The sequence below is a fragment of the Thalassophryne amazonica genome, chromosome 3 (genome assembly GCF_902500255.1).
Source record: "Thalassophryne amazonica chromosome 3, fThaAma1.1, whole genome shotgun sequence".
Lineage (NCBI taxonomy): Eukaryota > Metazoa > Chordata > Actinopteri > Batrachoidiformes > Batrachoididae > Thalassophryne > Thalassophryne amazonica.
Genome location: NC_047105.1, coordinates 119,363,999 through 119,381,405, shown reverse-complemented (window position 1 = coordinate 119,381,405; position 17,407 = coordinate 119,363,999). Strand labels below are relative to the sequence as shown.

The following is a 17,407-nucleotide window of genomic DNA, read 5'->3' as shown; positions in this document are numbered from 1 at the left end:
TCCAACTGAGCGCCATGGTTGTAGACCTGGCCACCAGACACTCACCCCTGACTCAGTCTGTCCTTAACTGTGTACATCATAAAGAGTCTTATGGAAGTGCCCTTTGTTTGTCTCCTCATCTGGGACTAGTTTGCCAAGGGTGACCCTACCAGGAGCTAATGCTCCGGACAACACAGTTCCCAGGATTACTGGAACAAACAAACCCCTCCACCACAATAAGGTGGCGATCCAGAGAGGGATAATGCCTTTTTGGCAGAGGTAACAGACACTGGGAGAGCACGACATAGGGCAGAGGACTGAGTATTGAATGTCTTTGTGATGTCAGAAGGTGAGTGTTTTGGCTTTTTGGGGGGGGGTTCTACGTCAAAAGGGAAACATTGCACAATATTAAAATCTGAGTCAAGTCCAAGTATTGATTGTGAATATGGTTCATTGACTGACTCAATACGTTATCTGAATCTCTTTGACCTACACTCAACAAAAATAAACGCAACACTTTTGGTTTTGCTTCCATTTTGTATGAGATGAACTCAAAGATCTCAAACTTTTTCCACATACACAATCACCATTTCCCTCAAATATTGTTCACAAACCAGTCTAAATCTGTGATAGTGAGCACTTCTCCTTTGCTGAGATAATCCATCCCACCTCACAGTTGTGCCATACCAAGATGCTGATTAGACACCGTGATTAGTGCACAGGTGTGCCTTAGACTGTCCACAATAAAAGGCCACTCTGAAAGGTGCAGTTTTGTTTTATTGGGGGGGATACCAGTCAGTATCTGGTGTGACCACCATTTGCCTCATGCAGTGCAACACATCTCCTTCGCATAGAGTTGATCAGGTTGTCAATTGTGGCCTGTGGAATGTTGGTCCACTCCTCTTCAATGGCTGTGCGAAGTTGCTGGATATTGGCAGGAACTGGTACACGCTGTTGTATACGCCGGTCCAGAGCATTCCAAACATGCTCAATGGGTGACATGTCCGTGAGTATGCCGGCCATGCAAGACTGGGACATTTTCAGCTTCCAAGAATTGTGTACAGATCCTTGCAACATGGGGACGTGCATTATCCTGCTGCAACATGAGGTGATGTTCTTGGATGTATGGCACAACAATGGGCCTCAGGATCTTGTCACAGTATCTCTATGCATTCAAAATGCCATCAATAAAATACACCAGTGTTCTTCGTCCATAACAGACGCCTGCCCATACCATAACCCCACCGCCACCATGGGCCACTCCATCCATAACATGATGAGCATGACGAGCATGCAGATGAGCTCCCTGAGACGGTTTCTGACAGTTTGTGCAGAAATTCTTTGGTTATGCAAACCGATTGTTTCAGCAGCTGTCCGAGTTGCTGGTCTCAGACGATCTTGGAGGTGAACATGCTGGATGTGGAGGTCCTGGGCTGGTGTGGTTACACGTGGTCTGCGGTTTGTGAGGCTGGTTGGATGTACTGCCAAATTCTCTGAAACGCCTTTGGAGACGGCTTATGTTAGAGAAATGAACATTCAATACACGAGCAACAGCTCTGGTTGACATTCCTGCTGTCAGCATGCCAATTGCACGCTCCCTCAAATCTTGCGACATCTGTGGCATTGTGCTCTGTGATAAAGCTGCACCTTTCAGAGTGGCATTCCACAGGCCACAACTGACAACCTGATCAAACTCTATGCGAAGGAGATGTGTTGCACTGCATGAGGCAAATGGTGGTCACACCAGATACTGACTGGTATCCCCCCCCAATAAAACAAAACTGCACCTTTCAGAGTGGCCTTTTATTGTGGGCAGTCTAAGGCACACCTGTGCACTAATCATGGTGTCTAATCAGCATCTTGATATGGCACACCTGTGAGGTGGGATTGGATTATCTCAGCAAAGGAGAAGTGCTCACTATCACAGAGTTAGACTGGTTTGTGAACAATATTTGAGGGAAATGGTGATATTGTGTATGTGGAAAAAGTTTAGATCTTTGAGTTCATCTCATACAAAATGGGAGCAAAACCAAAAGTGTTGCGTTTATATTTTTGTTGAGTAATATTTCTCATCACCTTTTTGTACCTTTGGATGTGTCATATTCACACTAATAGGCAGACAGATGTGATCACATACCTTCCTGAAATAACTCCAACAACCTGCTTAACATGATGGGGTTATATTTTAGTATTTTCACTGACAAGAGAAGTACATGTGAATGAGTGCTCAAGATTTGTCAAGGTTGCCATTTTGGTGCGCCAAAAAACGCCAAATCATTACAATAAGGTCAGATGTGTCATCACAAATATTGAATCTACTCTTATTTGGTAGGTAAAATAATAGGCTTTGATTAGGAACGTGTTAACAAAACCAGTGCCACCAAAACGTTTTTTAATGATATGATTTAAAACAGGCAAACATGAGGCTACTAACAAGCGCACGTTGGGGGCGGAGACGTCCAGGCTACTTGCGTTTGGTTAGAAATTAAAAGAGTAGACCGAAACCAACGTCACAGTTTATTTTTTTTTAAGTCGTTTTAATTAGAAGAGAGCAGTTTTTAATAAAGACTAGAATCTGTGAAATGGATCAGACGGTCAGCCTCCCCAACGAGCCCGAAAAAACCACCACAGGTAAAGTGGAACGCTTGTTTTTAAACTCAGCCAAAATAGGAACCTGTGTGTGTTAATGTTAACATGCGCAGATTTCATTTTAAAAATAATACAAATTTCTATCAAAACACACTCGGTTAGCTTCAGACTTTAATGGCGTTATTAGGGCCAATTCAGTGCTACATTTAACATGTTAACAGCTGTTAATATGAAATATTTACACACGGAAACAACAAGGTTTGACCAAAACAATGATAGAAAACTCATGTGAGTGATGGTGAACTCAGACATAAACACTGGAAGGTCTTTTACAAGTAAAATGAATGTATACTCATGGATGTACAATGTTACTGTTAATTGTCTTTTAACACTCGGTTTTTTCACTGATGCGAGAATTTTTTATTTTTTTTGCGTCCTGCATCGTGCAGTCTACATGGAGTAACGAGCTGCGTTTAACATCTCACGACCACCTCCCGATCGGGAATCGTGTGGTCGGATGAAATCAATCAATCAATCAATTTTTTTTTTTATATAGCGCCAAATCACAACAAACAGTTGCCCCAAGGCACTTTATATTGTAAGGCAAGGCCATACAATAATTATGTAAAACCCCAACGGTCAAAACGACCCCCTGTGAGCAAGCACTTGGCTACAGTGGGAAGGAAAAACTCCCTTTTAACAGGAAGAACACCTCCAGCAGAACCAGGCTCAGGGAGGGGCAGTCTTCTGCTGGGACTGGTTGGGGCCTGAGGGAGAGAACCAGGAAAAAGACATGCTGTGGAGGGGAGCAGAGATCGATCACTAATGATTAAATGCAGAGTGGTGCATACAGAGCAAAAAGAGAAAGAAACAGTGCATCATGGGAACCCCCCAGCAGTCTACGTCTATAGCAGCATAACTAAGGGATGGTTCAGGGTCACCTGATCCAGCCCTAACTATAAGCTTTAGCAAAAAGGAAAGTTTTAAGCCTAATCTTAAAAGTAGAGAGGGTGTTCTGTCTCCCTGATCTGAATTGGGAGCTGGTTCCACAGGAGAGGAGCCTGAAAGCTGAAGGCTCTGCCTCCCATTCTACTCTTACAAACCCTAGGAACTACAAGTAAGCCTGCAGTCTGAGAGCGAAGCGCTCTTTTGGGGTGATATGGTACTACGAGGTCCCTAAGATAAGATGGGACCTGATTATTCAAAACCTTATAAGTAAGAAGAAGAATTTTAAATTCTATTCTAGAATTAACAGGAAGCCAATGAAGAGAGGCCAATATGGGTGAGGCCAAAATCAAACCTGTTTGATATTTTGGTCGGCCGTCGTGACTCGTGAGGTTCCGCGCTGTTGAAAGCAGCGCTACAAGCGTTTATGCGCCGATTACCTCGCGCACTTTCCATGAGCAAACACCGGATGAGAGCAGTGATCTCATGTAAAGTCTTGTGTTTATTTTATTTTTTGTTGCGTTCCCTCGCAATAACCTAATATCATATTAAAGTTCATGCCTATCAGCGCGCACAGTAAGTGGAATCAGGTGGGGGAGACTGAACGTATATGCCCGCGCCCACACACAGCAGACACGGAGGGTGTCTTACCGACCAATCAGAATGCGCAGATATGTCCGTACCACAGTGGTCCGTACCCGTGCCTTATGCGGCAAAAGGTTCCACCTCGCTTAGAAAACAGTGCTTTGAACTTGAGGTGGATGGACGATGAAAGAAGCGAAACACCTTCGCAATTTACGTCGATATGTTGATCAACGTCTTCATTTAGATTTGATGAATTTCTTAAATTACAGCAGCTTCATTAAACAAATGTACAGACGGTTGCCCAGTTCTTGATCACCTTTTATTAAAGTCCCGCTATACGGAGCCATAATGCAACTGAATGTCCTTTAATTGTGTATTGTTGTATTGGGTATTTGGATGTTATTTAGCTGAAAAATTTCAGGATGGTGTAGCGCTTCTACTTAAAGTGTGAAGCCACATTATGTGTGGTGCAAACATTTGCCACAAATGGATCACTTTGTCCGGTTCTGGATCACAACACTGTCACTTTGGGGTCATTCCTGGCATCTTGCTGGAGCCCTTCTAATGCAGAATGATACACACTGTGCCCGAGAATGCGTTTTGAACACAAAATGATAGAAATGATTAAATGAGAATTTACTTAGTTTCGAAAGGCGCCATTATACGTTCTTACGAGCAAAAAATGAAGTGTGGAGGTGAGATTTCTCCCGAATTTAAAAAGTAAAAGCCCCCACATTCATGCCCGTTCATGGTTTTGAGATGACCCCCAAAGTGCACATGACTCGCAAGTACTGACACGAAGCTTGAAAAACAGGCATTTTTGATCTTCAAATGGTAAGAAAATGAAAAAAACGAAAAAAGCTATTTAAAATAATAGCTCTTTTTTTGTCTTTTCATTTTCTTACCATTTGAAGATCAAAAACGCCTGTTTTTCAAGTACTGAATAGCACCCCTATCTCCAGTTGAGCGATTAAGATTTTTTTTAAATACTTTGTGATTCACAATTAATGGACCCACGCAGCACTCCTTTTTCAACTTTATCTTTACTGACACGAGGCTGCTGCTTCACTTCCACAACCGGCAGATTTTCGCATCGGAGATAAATGCGTGCAGCAATTAAACAGCAAGACAGACATTTTTCTACCCAAGTAAGTATTTTCCCACTCTAGAACCAAAAACACTGCATGGCTAACTCACCTTTGCTACGTTTAGAGATCATTACTTTAAAACTTGCAGGAATGACTGAGTGAGAAAAAGCGCGCACACTGCAGACACCGGATGTTTTGATTCCTCTGCTGGTCACAAGGATGGCTGGATCCGGTCAAGCTTGTATTCGTTTATAGACAAAACATCAATCTTTCCATTGGTACCAAGTATTAGCTTATTTGTGCTGATTACCAAAAACGGCGGCGCAAATACCACAGCAGTGATCCGAAACTGGGCAAGTGACTGTACTCGAATGATTATCAGCACGACGGCGAGCTTACAGGTTGACAGTTGCCAGTTACGGCTTCTGAAACAAGGGAGAAAAAAGAAGCAGCACAATTCAGCTGAAGCATTAGTGGATGTAAAATATTCTTTCTGTCAAGAGCTTCACCACTTGTTCACGTGTGTATTTCCCACTGGTGTCATGTACGTCCACTTAGTGAACCTCGGTCCCTACCTTTAGCAGTCCTGCAGAAGATACGGACGTACGTACCCGTAGCCACTTCAATTTAGGACAGATGAGGGAGTAAGTTGCTGCACCTTGCACAGCTGTATGACTTCGTATGAAATATAGTTTGTTTTATACAATATTGCAACACCTGTTATGAATGTTTTTCTTTTTTTACTGTCCTCATGAATCATGTAGCTGTCTGCTGTGTGTGCGCGCGCATATACGTTCAGTCTCCCCCACCTGATTTCACTCGCAAACAGTGAGGCATGAAATTATTATTATTTTTTTTATATATATTTTTTTTTTTAAGGAAAAAAAAAAAAGCTTCCGACGTGGTTTTTGAACGTACAATGTGAGCAGTCAGATTGCATCAGAGCATCGGCCATACAGTGTGAGAACATGAATCGTGTGCTCTGAATTTTTAACCCCTGCAGTTTTGTCGCACAGTTTGAGCTGGAGCCAAGTACAGTGATTGAAAATATCATACAGTGTATGCCCAGCCTTACAAAAAGGCTCGCAGTTCAATTATAAATCTGACATTTTGACATTTTCAAGCGAAGAAATTACAATAAATGTTAAGCCCTTAACATCTAGTCATTTCTTTGCTAAAATTTTTCAGAAAACACAGAAAAATGCAATTACAATTTCCAAAGGCTAAGGCAGTGTTCTGTTTATTTATTTAATTGTAAAACAATAATAATATTCAACAAAATATTAACCTTCTGATGTATAATTTTTCAACAGGTGCAACCATAGCAGTTATTGTAAAATTGATCTCTAAAATGGCTAGTTGATTTGGTAGATTTCGCTGCTAACCAGTTTACACTTATATTTCTTAACCCTCTCAGCATTTTCTGTCTTGTTGTTAGTCCTGTTATATTTTTACAGACTGAGCTTATTTACTGCACCTGCATGTGAACATGCATAAATAGCTTTTTTTTTTTCTTTCTTTTTTTTTGCAGTGAACACATTTACAATATCATAAATCATAACTTTAAAAAAAACTAAGAAATTTAAGTTTACAAAACATTTTAAAGAAAGGAAGTACACGTGCTTATAATGTTGCCAGATATTTGATTAAAAGGGGGTTATTCACGTGTTAAACATATACAGTGCATCCAGAAAGTGTTCAGTGCTAAACCTGTTCCAAATTTTCTTATAGCCTTATTCCAAAATGGTGTGAATAATTTTTTTCCCCCTCAAAATTCTACTCACAACACCCCATAATGACAACATGGAAAATGTGTTTTGTTTTGTTTTGGTTTTTTGTTTTGGTTTTTTTTTGGGGGGGGGGGGGATTTATTACAAATATAAAAAAGAACTAAGAAATCATGTTCAGAAGTATTCACACCCTTTGCTCAATACCACCGGCCTCGGTGGATGTTCATTCAGTTGTTTAATTTTGTAGAAAAAAAGCAGATCACAGACATGACACAAAACTAAAGTCATTTCAAATGGCAACTTTCTGGCTTTAAGAAACACTAAGAAATCAGGAAAAAAAAATTGTGGCAGTCAGTAACCTCCAAGCAGAGGGGAAAAAAATATGGAATCACTCAATTCTGAGGAAAAAATTATGGAATCATGAAAAACAAAAGAACGCTCCAACACATCACTAGTATTTGTTGCACCACCTCTGGCTTTTACAACAGCTTGCAGTCTCTGAGGCATGAACTTAATGAGTGACAAACAGTACTCTTCATCAATCTGGCTCCAACTTTCTCTGATTGCTGTTGCCAGATCAGCTTTGCAGGTTGGAGCCTTGTCATGGACCATTTTCTTCAACTTCCACCAAAGATTTCAATTGGATTAAGATCCAGACTATTTGCAGGCCGTGACATTGAACCTATGTGTCTTTTGCAAGGAATGTTTTCACAGTTTTTGCTCTATGGCAAGATGCATTATCATCTTGAAAAATGATTTCATCATCCCCAAACATCCTTTCAATTGATGGGATAAGAAAAGTGTCCAAAATATCAACGTAAACTTGTGCATTTATTGATGATGTAATGACAGCCATCTCCCCAGTGCCTTTACCTGACATGCAGCCCCATATCATCAATGACTGTGGAAATTTACATGTTCTCTTCAGGCAGTCATCTTTATAAATCTCATTGGAACGGCACCAAACAAAAGTTCCAGCATCACTTTCCCAATGCAGATTCGAGATTCATCACTGAATATGACTTTCATCCAGTCATCCACAGTCCACGATTGCTTTTCCTTAGCACATTGTAACTTGTTTTTTTTTCTCTTTAGGTGTTAATGATGGCTTTCATTTAGCTTTTCTGTATGTAAATCCTATTTCCTTTAGGTGGTTCTTACAGTCCGGTCACAGACGTTGACTCTCAGTTCCTCCCATCATTCCTCTCATTGTTTTGTTGTGCATTTTCGATTTTTTGAGACACATTGCTTAAGTTTCTGTCTTGATGCTTTGATGTCTTCCTTGGTCTTCCAGTATGTTTGCCTTTAACAACCTTCCCATGTTGTTTGTATTTGGTCCAGAGTTTAGGACAAAGCTGACTGTGAACAACCAACATCTTTTGCAACATTGCGTGATGATTTACCCTCTTAAGAGTTTGATAATCCTCTTCCTTTGTTTTCAATTGTCATCTCTCATGGTGGAGCCATGATTCATGTTAGTCAACAGTTCTCCAAGGTGTGATCACTCCTTTTTAGATGCAGACTAACAAGCAGATCTGATTTGATGCAGGTGTTAGTTTTTGGGGATGAAAATTTACAGGGTGATTCCATAATTTATCCTCAGAATTGAGTGAGTCCATAATTTTTTCCCTCTGCTTGGTCTAAAAAAAGTAACCGTTACTGCCACTTTTTTTTTTCTTGATTTCTTTATAGTGTTTCTTAAAGCCAGAAAGTTGCCATTTGAAATGGACTTTAGTTTGTCATGTCTGTGATCTGCTTTTTCTACAAAATTAAACAACTGAATGAACATCCTCTCGAGGCCAGTGATTCCATACTTTTTGCCAGGGGTTGTATTACAGCCTCAAATCTTCTTGAATATGATGCCACAAGCTTGGTGAACCTGTCTTTGGGCAGTTTTGCTCATTCCTCTTTGCAGCACCTCTCAAGCTCCATCAGGTTGGATGGGGAGTGTCGGTGCACAGCCATTTTCAGATCTCTCCAGAAATGTTCAGTCAGATTCAGGCCTGGGTTAGTCAGATTACTGGATTGTTGCAGAGATGATTGTCCTTCTGGAAGGTTCTCACTCCACAGAGGAATGCTAGAGCTCTGACAAAGTGACCATCAGGTTCTTGGTCACCACCCTGATGAAGGCTCTTCTCCCCAGCTGCTCAGTTTAGACGGGCGACCAGCTCTAGGAAGAGTCCTAGTGGAGCTGAACTTTTTCCATTTACGGACGATGGAGGCTACTGTGCTTATTGGGACTTTCAAAGCAGCAGAAATGTTCCTGTACCCTTTTCCAGATTTGTGCCTCTAGACAATCCTGTCTTGGAGGTCTACAGACAGTTCCTTTGACTTAATGCTTGGTTTGTGCTCTGACATGCACTGTCACTGTAGGACCTTATATGTAGACAGGTGTGTGCCTTTCCAAATAATGTCCAATCAACTGAATTTACCCCTGGTAGACTCCAATATTTAAAAAAAAAAGTAATTTAACCTTTATTTAACCAGGTTAGTACCATTTAGATCAAGATCTCTTTTACAAGGGAGACCTGTACAATATATATATATATATATTTTTTTTTTTTTTAAGTTTCCACTTCACCTAACCTGCTTGTCTTTATATGTGGAAGCCAGAGCACCCGGAGGGAACCCATGCAGATGCAGGGAGAACATGAAAACTCCACACAGAAAGGCCACAGGTGGGAATTGATCCCATGACCTTGTTGCTGTGAGGTAACTGCTAACCCCTAAGCCACCGTGCTGCCCAATTAAGCTGTAAAAACATCTCAAGGATGATCAGTGGAAACAGGATGCACCTGAACTCAATTTTGAGCTTCATGGCAAAAACTGTGAGTTCTTATGTACATGTGATTTCTTAGTTTTTTGTTATTATTGTATTTTTAATTTGCAAAAAATCTCAAACTTTTTCACATTGTCATATGGGGTATTGTGTGTAGAATTTTGAGGGGAAAAATGAATTTCATCCGTTTTTGAATAAGGCCGTAATATAACAAATGGGAAAAAGTGCAGTGCTGTGAATACTTTTGGATGTGCTGCATCTGGAAAGTATTCATACATAGTATTTCAAATATAGTATTTTATAACAATGTTTCATTTTCTGTTTTGAAGTCTTCATTCTTAGTACTCCTCCATGCGTCAGCCTGAAATTAGGTGGAACATTTGCTGGATTCTTGACTTTAGACAGACAAATCCTATTTCCTCTTATCAAGTTCATTCACATGTATGCTACAGATGTGATGTAACTTGTTTTGCATTTGCAGTGACGCTGGTTGAGAGCAGTAATGCCCCTGTGGGTTAGAACTAGTCAGCTCCTATAAGACTCACAGAGTAGGAGACCCCATGGACCTGATTGCACTTGCTTCACAAGTACAGAAGGTGCGCACTGATTGTGTGTCTGTCCTCACATGCACACTTCGCAGTGGGGATGAATGCAAAAGTCATAAAAATGTTTTTTCTTTTTCTTTTAGGGACATGAGTTTATCAAAGCCAATGCTTGTAACAAACTGACAGTCATTGCTGACCAGATCACATACCTACAGGAACAGGCCAGAAAGGTGAGATCTTCAACAAAAATGATGAACATGATGCTGTCCATTATATTTGAATAAACGGTCAGTTTGCCCCCCTTCACTCATACATGGAAAAAATTAAGCAAAACAACTTTGTGGCAGAGGAGCAGAAAGAGTTTTATGAAATTAAAACAGGTTTAAAGTAGTATAGGAAGACCCCGTGCTGGGGTCTTTCTATACTTTTTTGGTAAACAGATGAGTTTTTTACATCTTTTCAATGAAGTCCATCTTTACGTCACTTGACCACAAAAGTTTCCTTCTGCCCCATTTCTCCACTCACATTCACAGAAGCTTGTAAGTAGGGCCGCAACAACGAATCGATAAAATTCAATGACAGCAATCGTTTGGCAACACATTGCGTCATCGATGCGTTGTGTCGAGCAATTTTGACGTCAGAAGCTGCTGGCCGCTTCTGATGCCAGTAGCGACCAGTGCACAAAGCAGAGCAGACCCTGTTTCGTAGAACTACACATTTAGAATATGGCAGATGCAAGTAGACAAAAGAAAGTTAAGACTTCAAAAGTGTGGGAGCACTTTACGTTAAACAATGCAAAGACGCTTGTTAACTGCAACATTTGCAAGTCGGACCTCGCATGGCACGGGAGTACGGCGGTAATGATGCAGCATCTCAAACGAAAGCATATCGGAGTCATCAACGAGGAAGGGGAGAGCTCAGTGTCTGGGCAAGTTAACAAATGTTTTATTTTTGTGTAAGCAGTCGTAACGTCTCATGACAAGTCAGGCAGTGATATGAAGCCTGACGGTTGGATCTAGTCAGGCTCAGGCTGTCTGCGCGTCTCCCAGAGCAGTGAGGTGAGGGGCAGAGAGTGAGGAAAAAAAGAACAGTAACGGCACCGACCAGTTTTTTTTTTTTTTATATATTATTATTAATGTTGTCAAAGTCCTACCATCAACATTAACGTTTGTCCGATTGTCTGGGACAAGTGTAAAATCGGACAAGTAATAGCTCTAAATCATTGTCCGACCGGACAAGTGGCATTATTTATTTATTTATTTTTGGTTTAAACGTTCAAATTCTTCTCGCACCTCACGAGAAAGCGTCTTCGGTTTTTCCTGCCACACTCCACGCAGTGGACAATCGGAAAACAGGATAACACAGGGTTCTCCCCAGACAATGGAACAACGACGCCGCGCCACAGTGTTCTGACAGCGCCGTCACAGGTAGTTTGGTAGTGCTATCAGGTAGTTTTTCTAAAATCCAGCCAGGCTGTGCAGAACTGGCTGGTCCCCCGCAGACAGAGAGCCGAGCAGCGCTGCAGCAGAAAAAAAACTGTCAGTCTTCACATAAAACGAGCTGCTTCTGCTTGTATAGCTCCAGAAATTCATTTATAGGCTTTATTTTACAGTTGAAAGCCTTCATGTTTCCAAAGTTTGCTCAAATACGGTATGAGAGTGAAGAGTCTCTCGTTCCCTCACAGACAGAGAGAGACAGACAGAGATGTGAGATGAGTCACGTGTGTCATTGTGAAATGACCACATAGTTTACAAGTTATACAGAGAATGTTGCACATATGAGTCAGGCTACAGTTTTTGATTTAGGTTTTATGGTGAACTGGTTATGCTAATTGCTCATTTGCAGCAATAAAAATACCTCTTTTTTTCCACCATATATTTTATAACATTTATGTTTCAATGTTGTTTTATGGCAACTCAGCCCTTTAATAAAGCAATGCCATTTGAAATAATAATTTTTGTTTATTATAAACTGTTTTATTCTTTATTATTTTATATTTCAACAGCCAAGGGACATTTGACAATTTGTTGATTTTCAAGTATTTTAAGTTTTCAAATAATGTTCTGTTGTTAAATAAAGTGATGGAAGGAGAGAAAAATTGTTTCCCTGGCACATTTTTAAAAAATGCTCCGCTAATCCGATTAATCGTGTCGAAACCCCATCAGATTAATCGATTACACAAATAATCATTTGTTGCAGCCCTACTTGTAAGTCCTTCAGAGTCATCATCAAGCCCCAAGCTCCCTGGCTGAAAAATGAAGCCATCAGAGAAATGCTAAAGCGTGCAGTTCCATAAATGGCCACTTGAGCTTGGCTCCAAAAGCAAGTCTCTCCCCCATTTTGTAATGTAAAACTTTACAGCAGAAATAAACATGTTTACGACCCTGTTCTTGACATCTGTACAGGGGAGTGATTTATTTATTTTAAGTCATCAGTTTGCTATTCTAAACCTAAAATGATGTATAATTAGAGTGGCAAATGTATGCTGGTAAGCCATATCCAGCAGAGGCCTCTGCTATTGCAAATATCTAAGACAGTATAGCATGCTGTGTGGTTAATTGTAATAAAGGCTCTCATCTAAGAAGTCTGTGCTCCAGCATTAACTTTAACTGAAAGTTTAGTCACATTTATTTTGTATATTAGCACCAATGAGCAGGTATGGAGAACTTTTCAGAGAGTAGCGACATGGCGAATCGAAAAAAAAAAAAAAACGGTCACTGTTAAGATGTCTTCATGTAAATCCAGCTATTTTATTTATTCATTCACTGAAAATGCCGGGTTGTTGGGCATTTGGATGCACAAATAGACACAAGGGCTTCAAGATGTACAGATTCCTTTCAGATCCAAACAGTAGAAAAATTTGGGAAAATAAATTCAGCCGTGTGGGATGGAAGCGACTTCATCGTTAAAGCTTTGAGGTGAATTTATTGTTCAGTCCCATGTACAGTAAAACTCACCTAAACCTTCATTATCTAAATCAGATAATCAGTCGCCAGACAAAAGTCACAATGTTTTTGTATAGTTTTCCATGTAATAAACACCATATATAATGGATTTTACACTGAAATCGGATAAAATGTCCCCTCTGATCGCAATATATTTCCATTAAAAAACCCTCACATGTGGGATTGGAGTAATTTCCGTGATTAAAAAAAACTAGCCATTTATTTATTTATTTTCACGCAATGCTGACTCTGACCCGCACCTGTTAAATCAGACATCACAAAAGGCTGTGATTTGGCACTTTTCTGCTTTCACTCCTTCATCTCCCATCATATTTTAATCATTTTGCAGTGCGCACGCTGATTAGATTTCAGGATCGCATGCATTTGGCAGAAAAGTCCGCAAATTTCTGACACGGAGTCAGAAAAAGAGAAAATTGTACATCTTACCTCTTGAACTGGAGGTGATGATTGTAGAAAGAAAAGCTTGTTGAGGGACATATTAGTCCAGAATAAAGCATAATCCAGAGATGGAGTTTAAAACTGTCACACACGTCATTGCGTAATACGGAGTTACAGGCTTTAAATTAAATAAATCATCATAAATTGCTAATTTACATCAATTTGATAGCGTAACTATTTTATTTATTTTTGGTAACACCTGCACCTGAATGTGTTGCTGTATGTAGTTAAATGATTAAAAAAAAATGTTAAACATAAAATGTTCATTCAGTAGTTCAGCACATTTGGCCTCAAAATGGCGCCATGTTCTAAGTAGACACTACTCTTTGAATAAGGGGACCCTAGTAGCATTTTACCCACACTCCACCTCATCATCCATTAAAACTATGCTCATATTAGCTACAAGTGACAGGAAGCAACAGAGGCAAAGTGATTGCAACACCTGTGCCTAGCAACATTGTCCATGACTCCCTCTCAACAATGACAAGCTGAATACTGGCAGCTGTACATGCATTCATAAGAAACAGACTACAGTCAGTGCAGGATTTGTACGTGCACTAACATGTATCTTCCTTGCACTGACTTTTGTTGTGTTGAGTTTTTCCATTCGGGCCTGTATTTTTAACATTTTCTCTAAACATTATCCAATGGTGATACTGCTTTGAATCATTAGATGTCTAAGTGATACTCTTAAACCACTGATGTTGCGTACTTCACAGTGCTTTATATTTTTACTATCATAATTTTGTACACCACCTGTAGGCCAGACTTTTGAGTGGTACTGTATATTTGCCTCATTTTTGTGTTTCAGCTGTTCTGAACCACAAACGGATGGTTGCATGTATTGAGTGCATACATTTCCTGTTGTCTCCCACTAGATTTTAGAAGAGGCCAAAAGAGATGCTGACCTCCATCATGCTGCCTGTAACATGGTGAAAAAACCAGGCAATCTGTATTACCTTTATCAGCGACCATCTGGACAGAAATACTTCTCCATCATCTCCCCGAAGGTTGGTGTTGTCCCAACACTGCTTTTAAACCTGAACAAGTGCTTTAAATGGGGTTTACTTATCATACTTTGAGTAATGTATTGTTGCACATTACCTCCTCCAGACAGATTTACATACACTTCCATACTGTTTGTATTTCTTAAAGGTTGTCAGTAAAGTCCAGGACATATTCAGTGACTTGAAAATGTTCATGTATCCATCCTCAGGCTTGTCTAAAGAAAACTGTCTTGAAAAGTGAACATTTATTTGCCTTATATTTAAGGGTGTGTATACTTATGCCTGTCATGGTTTTGACTTTTTATATTATTTGTCCTGTTGTATAGATTAGGTTTCATGGTTTATGGGGCATTATTTTAGAAACTTCAATTGCATTGCATTTTTGCTTTGCTTTTCATTAAATAATTGTCTTGGGTAAAACTTCAAATGTCAAATATCTTTTTATTTATTACCTCTGCCAACGAAGTGAGGCAGAGGTAATGCTTTCACCCCTGTTTGTTTGTGAACGGCCCACAATTTTTCATATATTATGAAATTTTTACAGAGGATTTATATCCTGATGGGCAAGAACTGATTCAGTTTTCTAGGTCATTGCTCAAAATTAAGAGTCAGGAAAACTCTTTGAAAATTTCCTTTAATATTTAACAAATTTTCATAAATTCATAACTGTCAAAAGATTGAATTTATTTCGTACTTAAGAGCATTAAGTAGGATGGTGTAACTTTATGGACTGACAACTTACATTAATCTTATGAAATAAAATTTTACATTTTCAAACTTTTTTCCATCCATTTTACTTGATATGCATCTTAACACAACCGCAGTTGGATTATGGGTGCATGACGGCACTTCACATGGGATTTATTTATACCAGAGGTAGATTATGCTTTTGTCATCTGATCGACGTTGCCAGCACACAGACAGCTGGGTGATAGGACTTCACCAGCTGTCTGCGCTGCGCTGTAGAACGCAGGGTACCAGAGGTGAGCTGCATGTGTATTTATGCTTTGATGTCCAGGGGAAACATTTCCACATCATACCTGCTACAGACTTTGTAGCATTGCGGGGCGCTGCACTGAGCCACTGACATTCGCACAGTGCTACATACATACTATTGTATATAAACATTCCCTGGCTGGGGTCCAGTGAAGGTGGACAAATGTGGCAAAACATGTCTGCAGGCTTTGCTGTGACCGATGGATCTCAGAGCTCAATCAACTTCGACCAGATCTTTTCAGATGCTGTTTTGTTGCCGGAAGAATATGTACACTGTGATCAGATGATGCAACAACTGCATACAGACCGCCATCAGATGTGCGTTGCATCTCGATCATGCCAAGAGTGTTTTGAACATGTGCAATACACTTGGGACAGCTGAGCAAATGGGACCAAATTTGTAGATGTTCACAGAAAGTCATCCGTTGGTCTTCAGACCGCACCTCAAAATTTCCCAATTGTGGCTGGATGTGTCAATCTGACGCCATTTGGCCTCAATTGGCGTATGTGTGATGGGGTCTCAGTTTTGGCACAGAGACCACATGTACTGAACCTTATTCTCCTGACATTTTCCCATGTGATTTTTTTTTTGAGTTCTTTGATAAAATTAAAATTCTTTTTTTATATGACTACTCAAACTTTTTTTCTCATCAAAAACTTACTATTTCTGCAATATGACACTTTTCTGAAAACTTTCCCTTGTGATGTATGTATGTATGTGTGTATATATGTGTATGTGTGTCATCTTGGTGCAGCCCATGATGCGTATCTAACAAGTTCGTTTCTTCTTCTCCCTGAAGGAATGGGGTCCGAGTTGCCCTCATCAGTTTCTCGGTGGATACAAACTTCAACACGACATGTCCTGGATGCCCCTAGACAAGGTGGAGAAGAAGGAAGCAGATCTGGCCATCATGGCCAAACTTCTCAGCAAGCAAAGTCCACTACCACCTTACACAGACCCCAAGGACACAGGAGTCTGTGACTGAAGCACAGAGTCAGAACAAATGACTGCTTAAAAAAATCTTAGTTTTAATATGCTTATCAGTTTAAGTGAGAAAACAAAGAATGGCTGACACGAACCATACAAATGGTTGTTTTCAATGCACTCAATTAAAGGAGTCGCTATGCTAATTTTTGTCACTTCAGGTAACTGTTTAAATTGCTAGGGGTGGGTTTGATGTCCACGGCACATCTCTCATGTTAAGATTGCAAAAGCAGTTTCTCGCAGTCTTCACTTTCTCACCGTTTAAAAATGTGGATAAAATCCTTGTTTCTCACTGACTCTGGCACCAAGTCGTGTTTGAAGTGCATTTTTCACATTGCGGTACAATTCTCCACTCTCTCCAGGAGGCATGTACAGTGCATGAAAATTTTTTTGCAAATGTATTAAAATAAAAATAAGAAATCACATACATAATTTCAATTTTTCATTTATATAGCACCAAATCACAAGAGTTGTCTAAAGGCACTTTACACAAGTAAGGTGTAGCCTTACTAACCCCCAGAGTAGCAATGGTAAGGAAGAACTCCCTCTGAGGAAGAAACCTCAAGCAGACCAGACTCAAAGGGGTGACCCACTGCTTGGGCCATGCTACAGACATAGGTTACAGAACAATTCACAAAACAAATATATAGGAAATGCTGTTGGTGCACAGGACAGGAGGGTCGCCAGCACAAATACCACACATCTCTGGATGGAGACGCACCTTAAATGGAGAGAAAAAAGAAATCAGGCATCAGAAAGACAAGAAATACTGTAT

General features: G+C 40.1%; 1 protein-coding gene across 1 annotated transcript; it reads left to right on the top strand.

Annotated features, from left to right (window-relative positions):
- Positions 1-2,520: 2,520 nt before the first annotated feature.
- Positions 2,521-16,666, top strand: LOC117508008 (uncharacterized protein C1orf50 homolog). The gene is given in 6 exon segments (XM_034167720.1): positions 2,521-2,610; positions 10,177-10,203; positions 10,206-10,291; positions 10,384-10,470; positions 14,523-14,654; positions 16,448-16,666. Coding segments are annotated over 6 exon segments (567 nt in total). The 5' UTR covers positions 2,521-2,561; the 3' UTR covers positions 16,634-16,666.
- The last annotated feature ends 741 nt before the right edge of the window (positions 16,667-17,407 follow it).